At 43.7% G+C, this 14,871-nt stretch overlaps 1 protein-coding gene across 1 annotated transcript in view; it reads left to right on the forward strand.

Moving 5' to 3' along the window:
* LOC126092667 (juvenile hormone esterase-like) overlaps positions 1-2,484 on the forward strand; it is a 48,733-nt gene extending 46,249 nt beyond the window's left edge. Inside the window, exon 11 of the mRNA XM_049908389.1 lies at positions 2,305-2,484. Coding sequence (XP_049764346.1) covers positions 2,305-2,467 — 163 coding nt within the window. The 3' untranslated portion in view covers positions 2,468-2,484. The remainder of the gene's footprint in view (positions 1-2,304) is intronic.
* Positions 2,485-14,871: the final 12,387 nt, after the last annotated feature.

A 14,871-nucleotide genomic window follows, 5' to 3' on the forward strand; every position in this document is an offset into this window, starting at 1 on the left:
TGCCAAAAACACTATCTCTAGACCACAGACCACTTAGTTCGTCACCATTCTTTAACACAAAAAACTGATGATTTGCAAAATCCAATCAGTGCCTTCACGTCGTTAAACTCATAGACAGCCAGCCGAAAGACGCACCAAGGAAGTCCTTAGACGCACCATAATGGAATCAGCCAACAACTACGGGATAGACGAGTTGCTTTACACCAGCTACCAGCCATGTCTGCTAGTGAAGAAGAACCAAAGTCAGTTCTTGTAACTTTTTTTAATAATGTGATGCTTACGTGAATGGTAAACTGTGGTATACTTTTCTTCAGATCTTGACTAGAGGAAGTTGCTTACCAAATAAAAAATGCAGAGTTCACATTAAGAAGTAGATGCAGTGCTATTCATATCTTCTTAATGGACACAGTTACAAGAACAATTATACTGGTTTTGTCAACGTGGTAGCTAAACAACATTTGCTTGATACATTTTTATATCGCTTCTGAACAAATGTTTGTGATGGTTTAGATAAACGCGACACCCTGAATAACAGTCGGAAAACGCAGGTGAGTCCTGTGTCATGGTCTGGTAGAACAGAGCACAGTCGTCAGCAAAGAGTAGCACGGTTCGAAGTGATTGTGCGTTGCTCGATGGCGAGTTCTTTCAACTATGCAAGGTTTCCTGACGATGTGATAGCCTTCCTACGCCGTGTTGCATCTGCCTGTGGCGTCTGTAGTAGCGATGATATTGGGCTATCGATCTCACTTTTACGAAGACGGGAGCCTGTGTAATTGCGATCTTAACCACATGGGACGTACTTGTCGTACAGTAACAGTGGTCTTCTCTTGTAGCAGAGCATCTTTAATAGAAGCATAAGGGTCTTATCTTAGCCGATGAATGAGATATGATAGTCCTATTAAATATTCTAAAATTTCCCTCAAATTTAAACCATGCTCTCTCAAAGCACATTCGTAGGTTCCACCACGTTCCAACTCAAAAGGACAGATGGATCTTATTTTCAGTACTGCTTGTACATATAGTTTTGTTTCCTGTGCTGAACTGTCAACCTCCAAAGATGTCCTGAGTTTACACTCTCTCAGCACCCTCAGTGACTGTCATTTGATGCTTCTTAAAGGAAATTTGATGTATAACAAATTTAAGTTTGCGATGATAGCGATTAACCTTCCACTGAACTCAGTAATACATTTTGTCTACGTTAGTAACAATTTTGACAATATTATGGAAAGGATAGACAGTTAATTACCATATACAAGAGATGTTGAGTCGGAGACAGGGAAACAAAAGAGTGCTATACATCTGAGCTTTGGGACAAAAGGCGTTCTTCTAAAGTAGGAAACACACGGACATTCATACGAGCACATCTCTGACTCTCTTGACTATTGTTCTATCCACTGAGACCGGCTTTTGTAGTAATACTGGCATAAGAACGCGAAATTATTGAGACTCACTCCACAAAAGCCAAACTACAGAAATTAATATACTCTGAAAACTATTGAATGGCAGATATTATCTCTGTATTATTTAAAAACGCCGAAAGTTGAAGTTTAAATGTCTTCGTCACCCTTACTTAGGCGGAAAACATAAAACACAATAACCGACATCTCAGTAAACCTGCAGCTAAGTTTCCTAAGGTTCCGCTATCGCAGATGATGAAATTAAATGTCAACAGCTAATGGGACATGCCCAAGAAACACTATATCATCAATGTTGTTTAGTCAAAACCAGTTATAGTTCACTATGTTGAATTGTAGATCATTTTAGTCGCTGTCTTGGCAGCGTTTGCCATAAATTTGTCATTTATCACACCAGTTAGAGAGCAGGGGAAAATACCGTAACTTTTCTAATTTTCAAAGATTAACTCGCAGAATTGTAGTGAATGTGCCGATATCCGGTCGTCAATTGGTTTAAAAATGTGAACAAGATCCTCTATACATATCCTCACTGAGGAAATTAATAATTACGTTTACCGAAAGGAACCACAATTTAAATAAATTACAACAGAACAACTTATTGCTTAGGCGGAATATTATTGTAGAAACGTAATGTATGCTAACTTACAAGTTTTAGGTTTTCTTGCCATAATTAAAACTGGAAGGTAGTAATGTATGAAGTAGCTGTGCTCGTCATTCTGCTCACTTTTTATGTTTCTCACTCTTTACTCTCTCTCACTTTTCCTTGTTCTTTTACTTCCTTTTTAAATTAGTTTCTTGACTGCCGAAATTAAGATACAGATTTCCTGTCCCTCGATGCTTCAACATTGTTAAACCGCATGTTCTGACTTCTGAGATGTGATGCTTGCAGGAATCCCACCCCTGAGGACGATCCTGTGATTGAGGGCGGCTGGCCCACCTACAACTTGGAAACGAAGTACTTCCTCAACATTGACGTCAACTCTACCGTCCAGCAGAACAGGAATGCTGAGCGGATGGACTTCGTACACTCAGTGATTCCTCCGTACTACTGAAACTTGCTGTTATTAAAAAACTGTAGACTACATATCGTATTATTTAAATACGAATGTTAAGTAAAGACTGGATATATTGTACTGTAGGAATACTGTATTAATAAAGTATTGTAAATTAACAATCGTGTAGCATTTACATAATACTTGCTTGTGAACGTGAGAACAGCAATGACCTCAAATGATGGATAGTAAGTATTTACTTATCCATCACTGGATAAGCTGTAAACTCTGATTCCTGCCTATTCTCCAAGTCTGCAGAAGCAAGCACTGGCGCTTCGAAGTCGAAAGTCTGTTACCTTCTTTGTCCACTTCCGTTGTTTCGTCGTACCACTTTCACCGTACCTTTCGAGCATCCGTATCAGCTGATGAAATGCCAGCAAGATGCGTAGATCCCCTCTAGCATCGTGTGGGTATTATTGTCCATCCACTCGGCGTCTATTGTTTGCAATGCCTTACTGGAACTTGCAGAGTCTACGAAATATTTGGAAAATGGGGTTAGACAAAGAAAGTGTAATCGGATGCTTAGAGATTCAAGTATCCGACCACAAGACCGATCTTCATATATGGAATGGAACATTGTGTTTGTGACAAACTGACGGTTATCAGAATTAATAAAGGGAGCCGAACCACAATCTGTTAACTGAGTTGACAATATGCTGACATGCCTCCAGTAGGAAAAGTCAAAATTCTTTGTGAAAAACTGCATTGCCTGGTTGATCAATTTGATGCAAAGAAGCTACTGAGTCACAATTGCACCCTATCTAATTGCTTTAACTGAGACCTTAAACCTCACTCACAAATTATCCCACTGAATACTCGAGACTTGCTGTGGCTCCTCACTCACCGAATGTCTGACTTCTTGGCTTCCTCTGCTCGCCAGTTTTGTTTATTTACCCCCCACCCTGCCCTTTATGACACTGAATTTTCCATCTCATCATCTTTGCCATTGCTGGGCTCAGTTTGCAATATCACCAAATGTACTACCGAGACTGGTTAACCACACCTACCAACCTTCCTACAATGAAATTTCCGCTCTTCCAAGTCGGTAAGAGCCTGGGCGGCAGCTGGTGAATAGTAAGGGAATTTCCGAGTCATTTTGATGCTGGCTTCTTGGAGCACAACCTAGCGAGGACTGTACATTCGCTAGTGGGTTTCATTCCGGATTTGCTCATAAACATGGCTCAGAACCCCTTCAAGTGTTTATTTGCAGACTTGAGTTGCCGAGACGGCTGCTAGCAACAACAAAGGCAGTTGAAACTTCCTGGCAGATTAAAACTGTGTGCCCGACCGAGACTCGAAGTCGGGACCTTTGCCTTTCGCGGGCAAGCGCTTTACCATCTGAGCCACCGAAGCACGACTCACGCCCGGTCTCACAGCTTTAATTCTGCCAGTATCTCGTCTCCTACCTTCCAAACTTTACAGAAGCTCTCCTGCGAACCTTGCAGAACTAGCACTCCTGAAAGAAAGGATATTGCGGAGACATGGCTTAGCCACAGCCTGGGGGATGTTTCCAGAATGAGATTTTCACTCTGCAGCGGAGTGTGCACTGATATGAAACTTCCTGGCAGATTAAAACTGTGTGCCCGACCGAGACTCGAACTCGGGACCTTTGCCTTTCGCGGGCAAGCGCTCTACCATCTGAGCTACCGAAGCACGACTCACGCCCGGTCTCACAGCTTTACTTCTGCCAGTATCTCGTCTCCTACCTTCCAAACTTTACAGAAGCTCTCCTGCGAACCTTGCAGAACTAGCACTCCTGAAAGAAAGGATATTGCGGAGACATGGCTTAGCCACAGCCTGGGGGATGTTTCCAGAATGAGATTTTCACTCTGCAGCGGAGTGTGCGCTGATATGAAACTTCCTGGCAGATTAAAACTGTGCGCCCGACCGAGACTCGAACTCGGGACCTTTGCCTTTCGCGGGCAAGCGCTCTACCATCTGTAAAGTTTGGAAGGTAGGAGACGAGATACTGGCAGAAGTAAAGCTGTGAGACCGGGCGTGAGTCGTGCTTCGGTAGCTCAGATGGTAGAGCGCTTGCCCGCGAAAGGCAAAGGTCCCGAGTTCGAGTCTCGGTCGGGCACACAGTTTTAATCTGCCAGGAAGTTTCATATCAGCGCACACTCCGCTGCAGAGTGAAAATCTCATTCTGGAAAGAAAGGCAGTTTTTTGTAATATTCCAAGCCCCTGGGACTCAGAACTGTGTTTCTGCTGCTGGGACGAAAAATAAGGGGAAGGCAGCTGCAAAACTCACTGCCGAAATGACTGTCGCAATTGCGAACCCTGTCAGCAACAAAACGACGTGGAGAGAGCTCCATAAGCGTGGTATTGCACGGTGAGCTGGAATTCCAAAACCACTCATCTTCTGTGCAAATGACTTCAACATGAAAAAGTTCGTTTTACTGCCAAGGATTGTGTCATCATTTTGGTTGATTCGATCCATCGCATGACGAAATGTTTTCTCCCCAGTGGCACTACTCTTTTCCAAGACTAGAGGGTCCTTGCATTAATAGCACAAGGTTTTTGTGGATGAATTTCCGTCTGTCCCCTTATAACCACATCTCAATATGATTGGGTTTTTGTGGTGTACTTCGGAGAGAAGTGTGCTTGATCGCTGTCCACCTCTTTTATCTTTACCTGAACCTTCCACTTCTTTGCGGGAAGAATGGTGTAAAATACTCTCTAAAACCATGCAGAACACGTACTTATCTATTCCAAGACGACTGGAAGCTGCTTTAAACCCCGATTGATTTCCTACATCGTGTTAGGCAGGATAATACGTTTCGTTTTTGGAGCTTTCTTATTCTGCCGAACCGCTGTACGTTTCTTTTCTGATAAATATTCAGTCCCCTTTCGCACCTCATCTGGCCCGTTACCCTACCCGATCTTACTCACACGGAAAATTTCTGGAACTATTTGGGAAAGTAAGTGAAACGTAGAGATCATATCTGCAATTTGGCTTCTCTACGGAACCTAATATCCTCAGAGTGGCTTGAACTCGATATGTCACATCTGAATAAACTGTTGGGATTCTCTCATCACCGAAATGAGGCTATTATGAAGAACTAGAGCTGATGTTGAACGGAACTGGCACGATACACAGGTGTTTACACTTATACGACCGGATACGATCACTGGGTTGCTTCCTGCAACATAAGTCAGCTCCGTCTGTGACATTTTCTGTCACCGTTTTGTGCTTCTGCTAGTAACAGTCCTGGGCAAGGTCCTGCTTCCTCCAAAATGGTTCAAATGTCTCTAAGCACTATTGGACTTAACATCTGAGGTCATCAGTTTCCTAGACTTAGATCTACTTAAACGTAACTAACCTAAGGACATCTGACACAGCCATGCCCGAGGCAGGATTCGAACCTGCAACCGTAGCAGCAGCGCGATTCTGGACTAAAGCACCTAGAACCGCTCGGCCACAGAGGCCGGCTCCTGCTTCCTGACAGGGCTTCTAGAAAATATTCAGATCAGGTGCGGGGAAGCTACTACTGTTATGGGAAGGTCGCCAACTATTACTCCTGCATAGTAAGTTCCGGCCGCAAATCATTCTGAGGAATTATGGAACGATCGGACCGTCAACTCCAGAATGGGTGAAGCCCTTTGCCCATAGACTTCAGAAGCTGCTTTTGGCGTGCACAACAGCCCACATGCATGACCAAGTATGGCAAAGATTGCGCAGGAATGCCTTTACACAGATTGTCCCAGGAGGAATGGTCAATATTGAGGGATAAGACAGGAACGATCATTCGAAGCAGAAACATCTTGTGAAAATGGGCTACAAAGTGCTTGCTTAAGAGCTATGAGCACTTCTTTGCCTTCGATGCAGTGAAACATATCTCTTCTACTGCAAGCTCTTAGTTTGAGAGGTGTTAGTAGGGACCAAAAGAAAAAAAATAATTTCCAGTAAATATAGTCTCTAATATACATACACTAAGAGCTAAGACAACTTGTTCATCTTCGCTACTGTGGAACGCATCTCTTGTGCAGGACAAGTGCTTATAGCTGTCCCAGAATGCGTTTTTCAGACCATTTTTACTACAGCTTTTTGCTTCGAAGGATGGTTCCTGACATACTCTTGAATATTGACGATTCCTTCTGGAATACACAGTAGAAGCGAGAGTTTGTTTTCTAGTGGGAAAAGATGTTGAACAACAGCAACGAAAGTCGGCAAATCAAATAATTGGCGAGGCAAAGAACTGTGCTCCACAGTCAGCTGTATAGCCCCATACATGGTAAATTTTGGAGAATAGTGTTGTGAATCGTTTGTTCCGAGGCATTAGATGCAACACAGTGACAACGGCTGGGAAGTACAAGACCCTAGTACCCTCCCGGATAACCGAGCGCTTTGAGCCGCTGCTTCTGGGGAGAACCTGATCCACCGGATCGAATCCACTGGCCGGATTAACGTAGAGAGCTGGTGCGCGAGACAGCTTGGATGAGGTTTTCAGGCTGTTTCCCACGTGCCACTAGGTGGATACTGGGCTGGCAGCCTCGTTACGCCACAGGTGAACTCAACGAAAACGTTTAGAAGAAGTTCTTAAGCTTGCAAACCATATATAATCCAGATGCACACAGATAGCTACACAGATGTCGTCCTAGGGTTAGGCGATGACTAATAAACTGATGAACTTATCTGTTTCATTTTTGTACATTCCCTTCAACCTCAGATGGATAGTGAGACAACAGCTGCCGAATATATGAGAAATAATGATAGTGCCGTCAGCCGTGTGTCTGCTTCTAACTGTTTATTTGTGTCTGTGTCGGTAGTGTTATACACCGTCATCAGGCCACTCTATTGGCAATTATACGCATTGCCATAAAAGGAAATACAAATAGGCGTCCGCAGACCTACTCATTGACTGACATGACCAGTGCGACCCGCCAGGCAACTACTCTGGTTAGTATCTTCAAATCCATAATCAGCAGTAGCAACAAGACCTTATTGTTACCTATTACCGTTTGGGAGGCGCGGGGCAACCCAGGCATACGATAGCTATCACGTTCACACCTGCTGCCACTGCCTTGTGATTCGTGATACAGTTTAAAATCTCTCTGGAACACTCAGAATGTTTTCGACATGCCATTCAATGTCAGGAGGGTGGTAACCCCTTAGAATCTTTCTTAATACGCATGCAGGTGGCCAGTCACAGTGGCAGTTAGGCTGAGAGGGATCTGACAGATCTCATACACCGCCCTAATTTTCTTGTCTCTGTTGTCTTCCTGTGCCACGAGTGTCTCGGAAGGGAGACGCTTCTGTTCTTTATTACATTACTAGTAATTGTGCACCTAAATAATTCTTACCTTTTTGTCCTATCATTTAACGTGTTGTACGTGGATGTGAGTTTTTGTAACAGTAGCCAGTACCTGTCTGCTACGTACTGCAGTATTGCCAATAGCTGTGGTGGAAGCAGAAAGCCTGAGATACTAGCTACGTCTTCAGGGCAGGTGCATAACAGGTAGAGGAAGGTAGATTGGCCGTTAACCACTTTACGCTTCCTCCCCCTCTCCCCTCCCCCCCTCTCCCCATCCGATAGGTTAAGCCGAAGAGGTAAGCACAGTTGGCCTAGGCAAGGCACTTTACTGCCACTGGTACTGGATGAGTACGCACGTGTCGACATTCCACTGATGGAGGCATATGAATCATTTAAAGTGTGAATTATATTCATTTTTATTTTCAGTTCCTTTGGTAATCAGGAGTAATTATGCCAGTTATGAATAATTTTGTGTAGGTATTCGACATTATTGTTGAACATTAGAAATGAATACTGTGTGTGACAGTTAGGCTCCACCTGTGGGATGTTGTAAACAGACTTTATTTTCCTAACACAGGTAGCACATTGAATGTGTGAGATAACTTTATTAAGTGTACTAGCGAGAGGCGTGAACCTGAATTTTAGACTTTCCGCTCGTTTTCGGAACTTGGAAGTCAGTGGCTTTCTACTGTTCTATTGCCACGTGGGCAGTGGCAGGATTTGAGTCTATTTCTTGCTAGTTTTCATTAAATGTAAACATCTTCAGTGAGTGTGTTCTATCCACAACACAGCAATTCCTAAACGTGTTAGTCTAGCTGCATATTGTGTAAAAAAGTAAGTCTGTGGCTCGCGAAAAGAAGCGAATACGAAATATCAAGAGCTAATCTTGTGGAAGTGTCTTAGTTATCAATTTTATTGAAAAACAAGGTACAAAATAGAAATTTTCATATAAAAGCTGCTTCATAAAGTATTCGCCCATTACCTGAAAGTGCCTAAAACTGGCACCCAGGGTTGAAACCTTAATGCTGACGTATTGCACAGTCTTGCGTCAACGATTCGCTAGCAGTCTGACACCTGTTGTTTTGAGCGACGCTGGAGCAGTGCAGTCGCACCATGGGTCGTAAGGGCTCTAAGAGGACATTATTTGAAAGAAAACGTATTCTTTGTGTCCTTAATCAATGCAAATCATCTTACGAGATCGATAATGTATAGATGTTAGACCTAGAACGACGGTCCAGTCTATAATATATCGCTTTTGCGTAAACAAAACATTAAGAAACCAGCCATGGACCAGACGTCCTCACTCACAACCCGAAGCAGACGTGAGATTTATCATGAGGGAAATCGTACAATCAGCGCTCCAGTGGTGGATGAACCGTTAGAAAAGAGGAGCAATAAAGTATGTGGTATCGCAGTCGAGAACACCTGCAGGAAGTTCAGATATAATAGCCGGGTAGCTCACAAGGAATTTTAGGTCAGTGACCAGAATCGGAAGAAACGTCCTGATTTTTCCCGGGAACATAGATTCAAGAAGGAAGTCTTCTGAAACACAGTTATATTTCCTGCCGAAAGGAAATGTAGCATATTGGTCTCATATGGTTGACGAATGGTGTGGCATAATACAGAAACGTAGATGCTGCCTCACAAACTTGTGTCCACGCTGAAATACGGTGGGAGGTTCCGTGATGGTGTGGGTGTGTACGAGTGTGTGTGTTTGGTCATCAGTCTTCTGACTGGTTTGATGCGGCCAGCCACGAATTCCTCTCCTGTGCTAACCTCGTAATCTCGGAATAGCACTTGCAGATGAAAACTACATTTTACGCAGGTTGCGAAGCGTCGCAAAATCTGTAACAATGTCTTAAAGTAAAATCGAAGTGCTAGTACCGAAAGAATAGGTCTACAGGGAAATTACATCTTTTTACAAGATATCGACCCAGAGCATAAGGTTATAAATACGAGGATGTGATTCCTATACAGCAAGCCGAAATAACCCAACACTCCTTCTTTGAGCCCAGATTTTAGTCTCAATGAACAGTTTTGGAATGTGCTGTAAGAAAAAAATCATAAAAATAGATTTTTTTACCACGAAATACTTAACACAAGTTCTTCAAAAAGAGTGCGACAATATTCCATCCCCTATTATAGCAAGTTCGTCAGCTGCATGTCCAGAGGACTGAGTGTACTAATAGCTACAAATAGAAAACCTCACTGAATATTAATTTTTCTAATTTAAAGTGCGTTTTCAGGCTCCAGATGTCAAAATAAATAAATAAAAATAATAAAAATTGAAAAAAGCAGCGGACGAATACTTTATGAAGTAGCTTTTGTATGAAATTTTCTATTTTGTCAACCTTGCTAGCGTTACGAATGTTCTTTCTACGTCTACATCTACATCCATAATCCGCAAGCCACCTGACGGTGTGTGGTGGAGGGTACCTTGAGTACCTCTATCGGTTCTCCCTTCTATTCCAGTCTCGTATTGTTCGTGGAAAGTAGGATTGTCGGTGTGCCTCGGTGTGGGCTCCAATCTCTCTGATTTTATCCTCATGGTCTCTTCGCGAGATATACGTAGGAGGGAGCAATATACTGCTTGACTCATCGGTGAAGGTATGTTCTCGAAACTTCAACAAAAGCCCGTACCGAGCTACTGAGCGTCTCTCCTGCAGAGTCTTCCACCGTAGTTTATCTATCATCTCCGTAACGCTTTCGCGATTACTAAATGATCCTGTAACGAAGCGCGCTGCTCTCCGTTGGATCTTCTCTATCTCTTCTATCAACCCTATCTGGTACGGATCCCACACTGCTGAGCAGTATTCAAGCAGTGGGCGAACAAGCGTACTGTAACCTACTTCCTTTGTTTTCGGATTGCATTTCCTTAGGATTCTTCCAATGAATCTCAGTCTGGCATCTGCTTTACCGACGATCAACTTTATATGATCATTCCATTTTAAATCACTCCTAATGCGTACTCCCAGATAATGTATGGAATTAACTGCTTCCAGTTGCTGACCTGCTATATTATACATAAGTGATAAGGGATCTTTCTTTCTATGTATTCGCAGCACATTACACTTGTCTACATTGAGATTCAATTGCCATTCCCTGCACCAAGCGTCAATTCGCTGCAGATCCTCCTGCATTTCAGTACAATTTTCCATTGTTGCAACCTCTCGCTACACCACAACATCATCCGCAGATAGCCTCAGTGAACTTCCGATGTCATCCACAAGGTCATTTATGTATATTGTGAATAGCAACGGTCCTACTACACTCCCCTGCGGCACACCTGAAATCACTCTTACTTCGGAAGACTTCTCTCCATTGAGAATTACATGCTGCGTTCTGTTATCTAGGAACTCTTCAATCCAATCACACAATTGGTCTGACAGTCTATATGCTCTTACTTTATTCATTAAACGACTGTGGGGAACTGTATCGAACGCCTTGCGGAAGTCAAGAAACACGGCGTCTACCTGGGAACCCGTGTCTATGGTCCTCTGAGTCTCGTGAACGAATAGCGCGAGCTGGGTTTCACACGATCGTCTTTTTCGAAACCCATGCTGATTCCTACAGAGTAGATTTCTAGTCTGCAGAAAAGTCATTATACTCGAACTCTTTGTTGCGTTTTTCAGTAAAATTGATTTACTGAGGTACTTTCCACAGGATTTGATCTTCAGATTTTGTATTCGCTTTTTTTCACGTGCCACAGACTTACATAATAATGGACTGCTAGACGAATACTTTTTGGACGCACTATACAGGGTGATTCAAAAAGAATACCACAACTTTAAAAATGTGTATTTAATGAAAGAAACATAATATAACCTTCTGTTATACATCATTACAAAGAGCATTTAAAAAGGTTTTTTTTCACTCAAAAACAAGTTCAGAGATGTTCAATATGGCCCCCTCCATACACTCGAGCAATATCAACCCGATACTCCAACTCGTTCCACACTCTCTGTAGCATATCAGGCGTAACAGTTTGGATAGCTGCTGTTATTTCTCGTTTCAGATCATCAATGGTGGCTGGGAGAGGTGGCCGAAACACCATATCCTTAACATACCCCCATAAGAAAATATCGCAGGGGGTAAGATCAGGGCTTCTTGGAGGCCAGTGATGAAGTGCTCTGTCACGGGCTGCCTGGCGGCCGATCCATCGCCTCGGGTAGTTGACGTTCAGGTAGTTACGGACAGATAAGTGCCAACGTGGTGGCACTCCATCCTGCTGAAATATGAATTGTTGTGCTTCTTGTTCGAGCTGAGGGAACAGCCAATTCTCTAACATCTCCAGATACTGTAGTCCAGTTACAGTAGCACCTTCGAAGAAAAAGGGACCAAAAACTTTATTGGCTGAAATGGCACAGAAAACGTTCACCTTAGGCGAGTCACGTTCATACTGAGTTGTTTCCCGCGGATTCTCAGTGCCCCATATACAGACATTGTGACAGTTGACTTTCCCGTTAGTGTGGAAAGTTGCTTCATCACTAAACACAATCTTTGAAACGAAAGATTCATCTGTTTCCATTTGAGCAAGGATAAATTCACAGAAATCGATTCTTTTAATCTTATCAGCTGCAGACAGTGCTTGAACCAATTTCAGACGATAAGGTTTCATAACTAACCTTTTTCGTAGGACTCTCCATACAGTTGATTGTGGAATTTGCAGCTGTCTGCTAGCTCTGCGAGTCGATTTTCCTGGGCTGCGAACAAATGCTTGCTGGATGCGTGCTACATTTTCATCACTCGTTCTCGGCCGTCCAGAACTTTTCCCTTTGCACAAACACCCATTCTCTGTAAACTGTTTATACCAACGTTTAATACACCACCTATCAGGAGGTTTAACACCATACTTCGTTCGAAATGCACGCTGAACAACTGTCGTTGATTCACTTCTGCCGTACTCAATAACACAAAAAGCTTTCTGTTGAGCGGTCGCCATCTTAGCATCAACTGACGCTGACGCCTAGTCAACAGCGCCTCAAGCGAACAAATGTACAACTAAATGAAACTTTATAGCTCCCTTAATTCGCCGACAGATAGTGCTTAGCTCTGCCTTTTGTCGTTGCAGAGTTTTAAATTCCTAAAGTTGTGGTATTCTTTTTGAATCACCCTGTATATTCCAAGTTCATGTTGATTTGTTCTTTCACAAACTGATGATAACAGCGCTCTCCAGCAGATATCGATGGATGGTTCGGAAACAGCCCTGCGGCAGCGACTCCCCAGCTCCGGTCGCTGCCTGTGCACAGTGCGTTGGCTGTTGCAGCAGAGACCGAACTCTTCTCGCTGCCCTCTGGCGCCGAATCTCGAGCCACATACTGCCGGATACTAATGACGCATTGTTCTCCGTGGCAGGCCGGACCAACATCCTGCCCCGCCGCTTGCTTTACACACAGCCGCAGAAAATTACAGTGAGTGAGTGGCGAGACCGAGTGCGGGCGAGGGAACGTGAGAGACAGAAAGAGAGGGAGAGCGAAACAGATCCGTCGACCAGTGTGTGCTGGGCGCCTCCCGAGTCCATTTAGCTTCCAGTTTTCAAAACAAACCGTCGTAATCACGCAACGCGGGAAACGCTCCGAGCTGCAGCAACAAAATGTTTTGCGCGCGCGGGAAGCTGCACATGTTGGCGAACGGCGCCGCCGGTTTTCTGCTCTCTGTGCACAAACTGTGCGGCCCGCCGGCTGCCCATGTGGCTCGCCAGCGTCAAACAGACCCGCCGGCTGAGCTGCCGGCAAAAGCAAACAAAAGGGCCGTGCTTACAGCAGCAGCGCACCGCGCGGGGCGAAATAACGCGCGAACGAGTCAGCTGGACAACTGAAATGTGGCGTAAATGCCTTCCATGACGCGGTGGAATAATACGTAGCTTTGTTTGTCTTCAGAATTAGTGGATGAAGTACTGGTTGATTGAAACGCAACTTTATACGCCTAAAATCAGTAACACTAAAAGCTTATGCAGTGGCAGTGAATGTCTTCAGATGTGATGGAGGAAATACTGAATTACCCGTAAGACGTTGGCAGTAGCTGTCTTTGCGTTTTCACCGTGCAGGATGCACCTGTAGACCCTCGAGAATCTTTCGGACTCGACACAGAAGGTACTGCTGTTACGAACATAATGGGGGAAACGCAAAATTAATAATTAGAGTAATAGCAGCATAATCTACATTCATCGCCATGTAGTAGATTCTGCGTTCATCGTCTTAGATACGGCGAAGTAAGTAACTGCTGAGTCGGAAAGCTTCTCGATATTCGCAAATCAGGAACTGAGAAGTACTGCCAGTGATGATGCTTAACCTACATAGAGTTAGGTGACAAAAGTCATGGTATACCGACCAATATCGTGTTGGGCCTCCTTTTGCCCTATGTAATGGACCAACATGGAAGTCTCCTGCAAAAATATTGAGCCATGCTGTTTCTACAGCCGTCCGTGATTGCGAAAGTGTTCTGCAGGATTCTGTACACGAACTGACCTCTCTGCTATGTCCTATAAATCGGGCATCTGGATGGTCAGATCATTCGCTAAAATCGTCCAGAATGTTCTGACATGACGCACTATTACCCATAAAAATTCCATCGCTGTTTTCGAACTTGAAATCCATAAATGGCTGCACTAGGTGGCCAAGAAACTGAAAATAACCAGTTCAATTAGAGTAGATGATCCAGTCCTTTCTATACAAACACAGCCGTATTGCACAGAGCCTTGTTGACAATTTGGATTTTTGCCTTTATGCTTCATGGGGTCTGCGCCACAGTCGAACCCTACCATCAGCTCATACGAACTGAAATATTAAGTCGTCTGACCAGGCCGCGGTTTGGTTTTAAATATTCTTTGCCCTTTTTTGTAGTCGGCATTATCAGAAAACACTTTTTTGTGTTTTTTTGTTAACCAGTGATGTGGAGCATTGGTGCAGCCACAACTAATACTTGGAAAGGGTGGGATTCAAATACCCTGCCGTCTCAAGATTTAAGTTTTCCATTTTTCCATAAAAGCTTAAGATTAGTGCAGGGATTGTCCCCTAGAAACAGTAGACAATTTTCCGTCCCCAATCCGGGTCTGTGCACTGTCTGTAATCAACTCGTCGTTGAGGAGACTTTAAAACTTAATCTTCCTTTATTTATATTTAGTAATGTAAATGAAATGTTTGACCTCTT

Source organism: Schistocerca cancellata, chromosome 7 (genome assembly GCF_023864275.1).
Source record: "Schistocerca cancellata isolate TAMUIC-IGC-003103 chromosome 7, iqSchCanc2.1, whole genome shotgun sequence".
Lineage (NCBI taxonomy): Eukaryota > Metazoa > Arthropoda > Insecta > Orthoptera > Acrididae > Schistocerca > Schistocerca cancellata.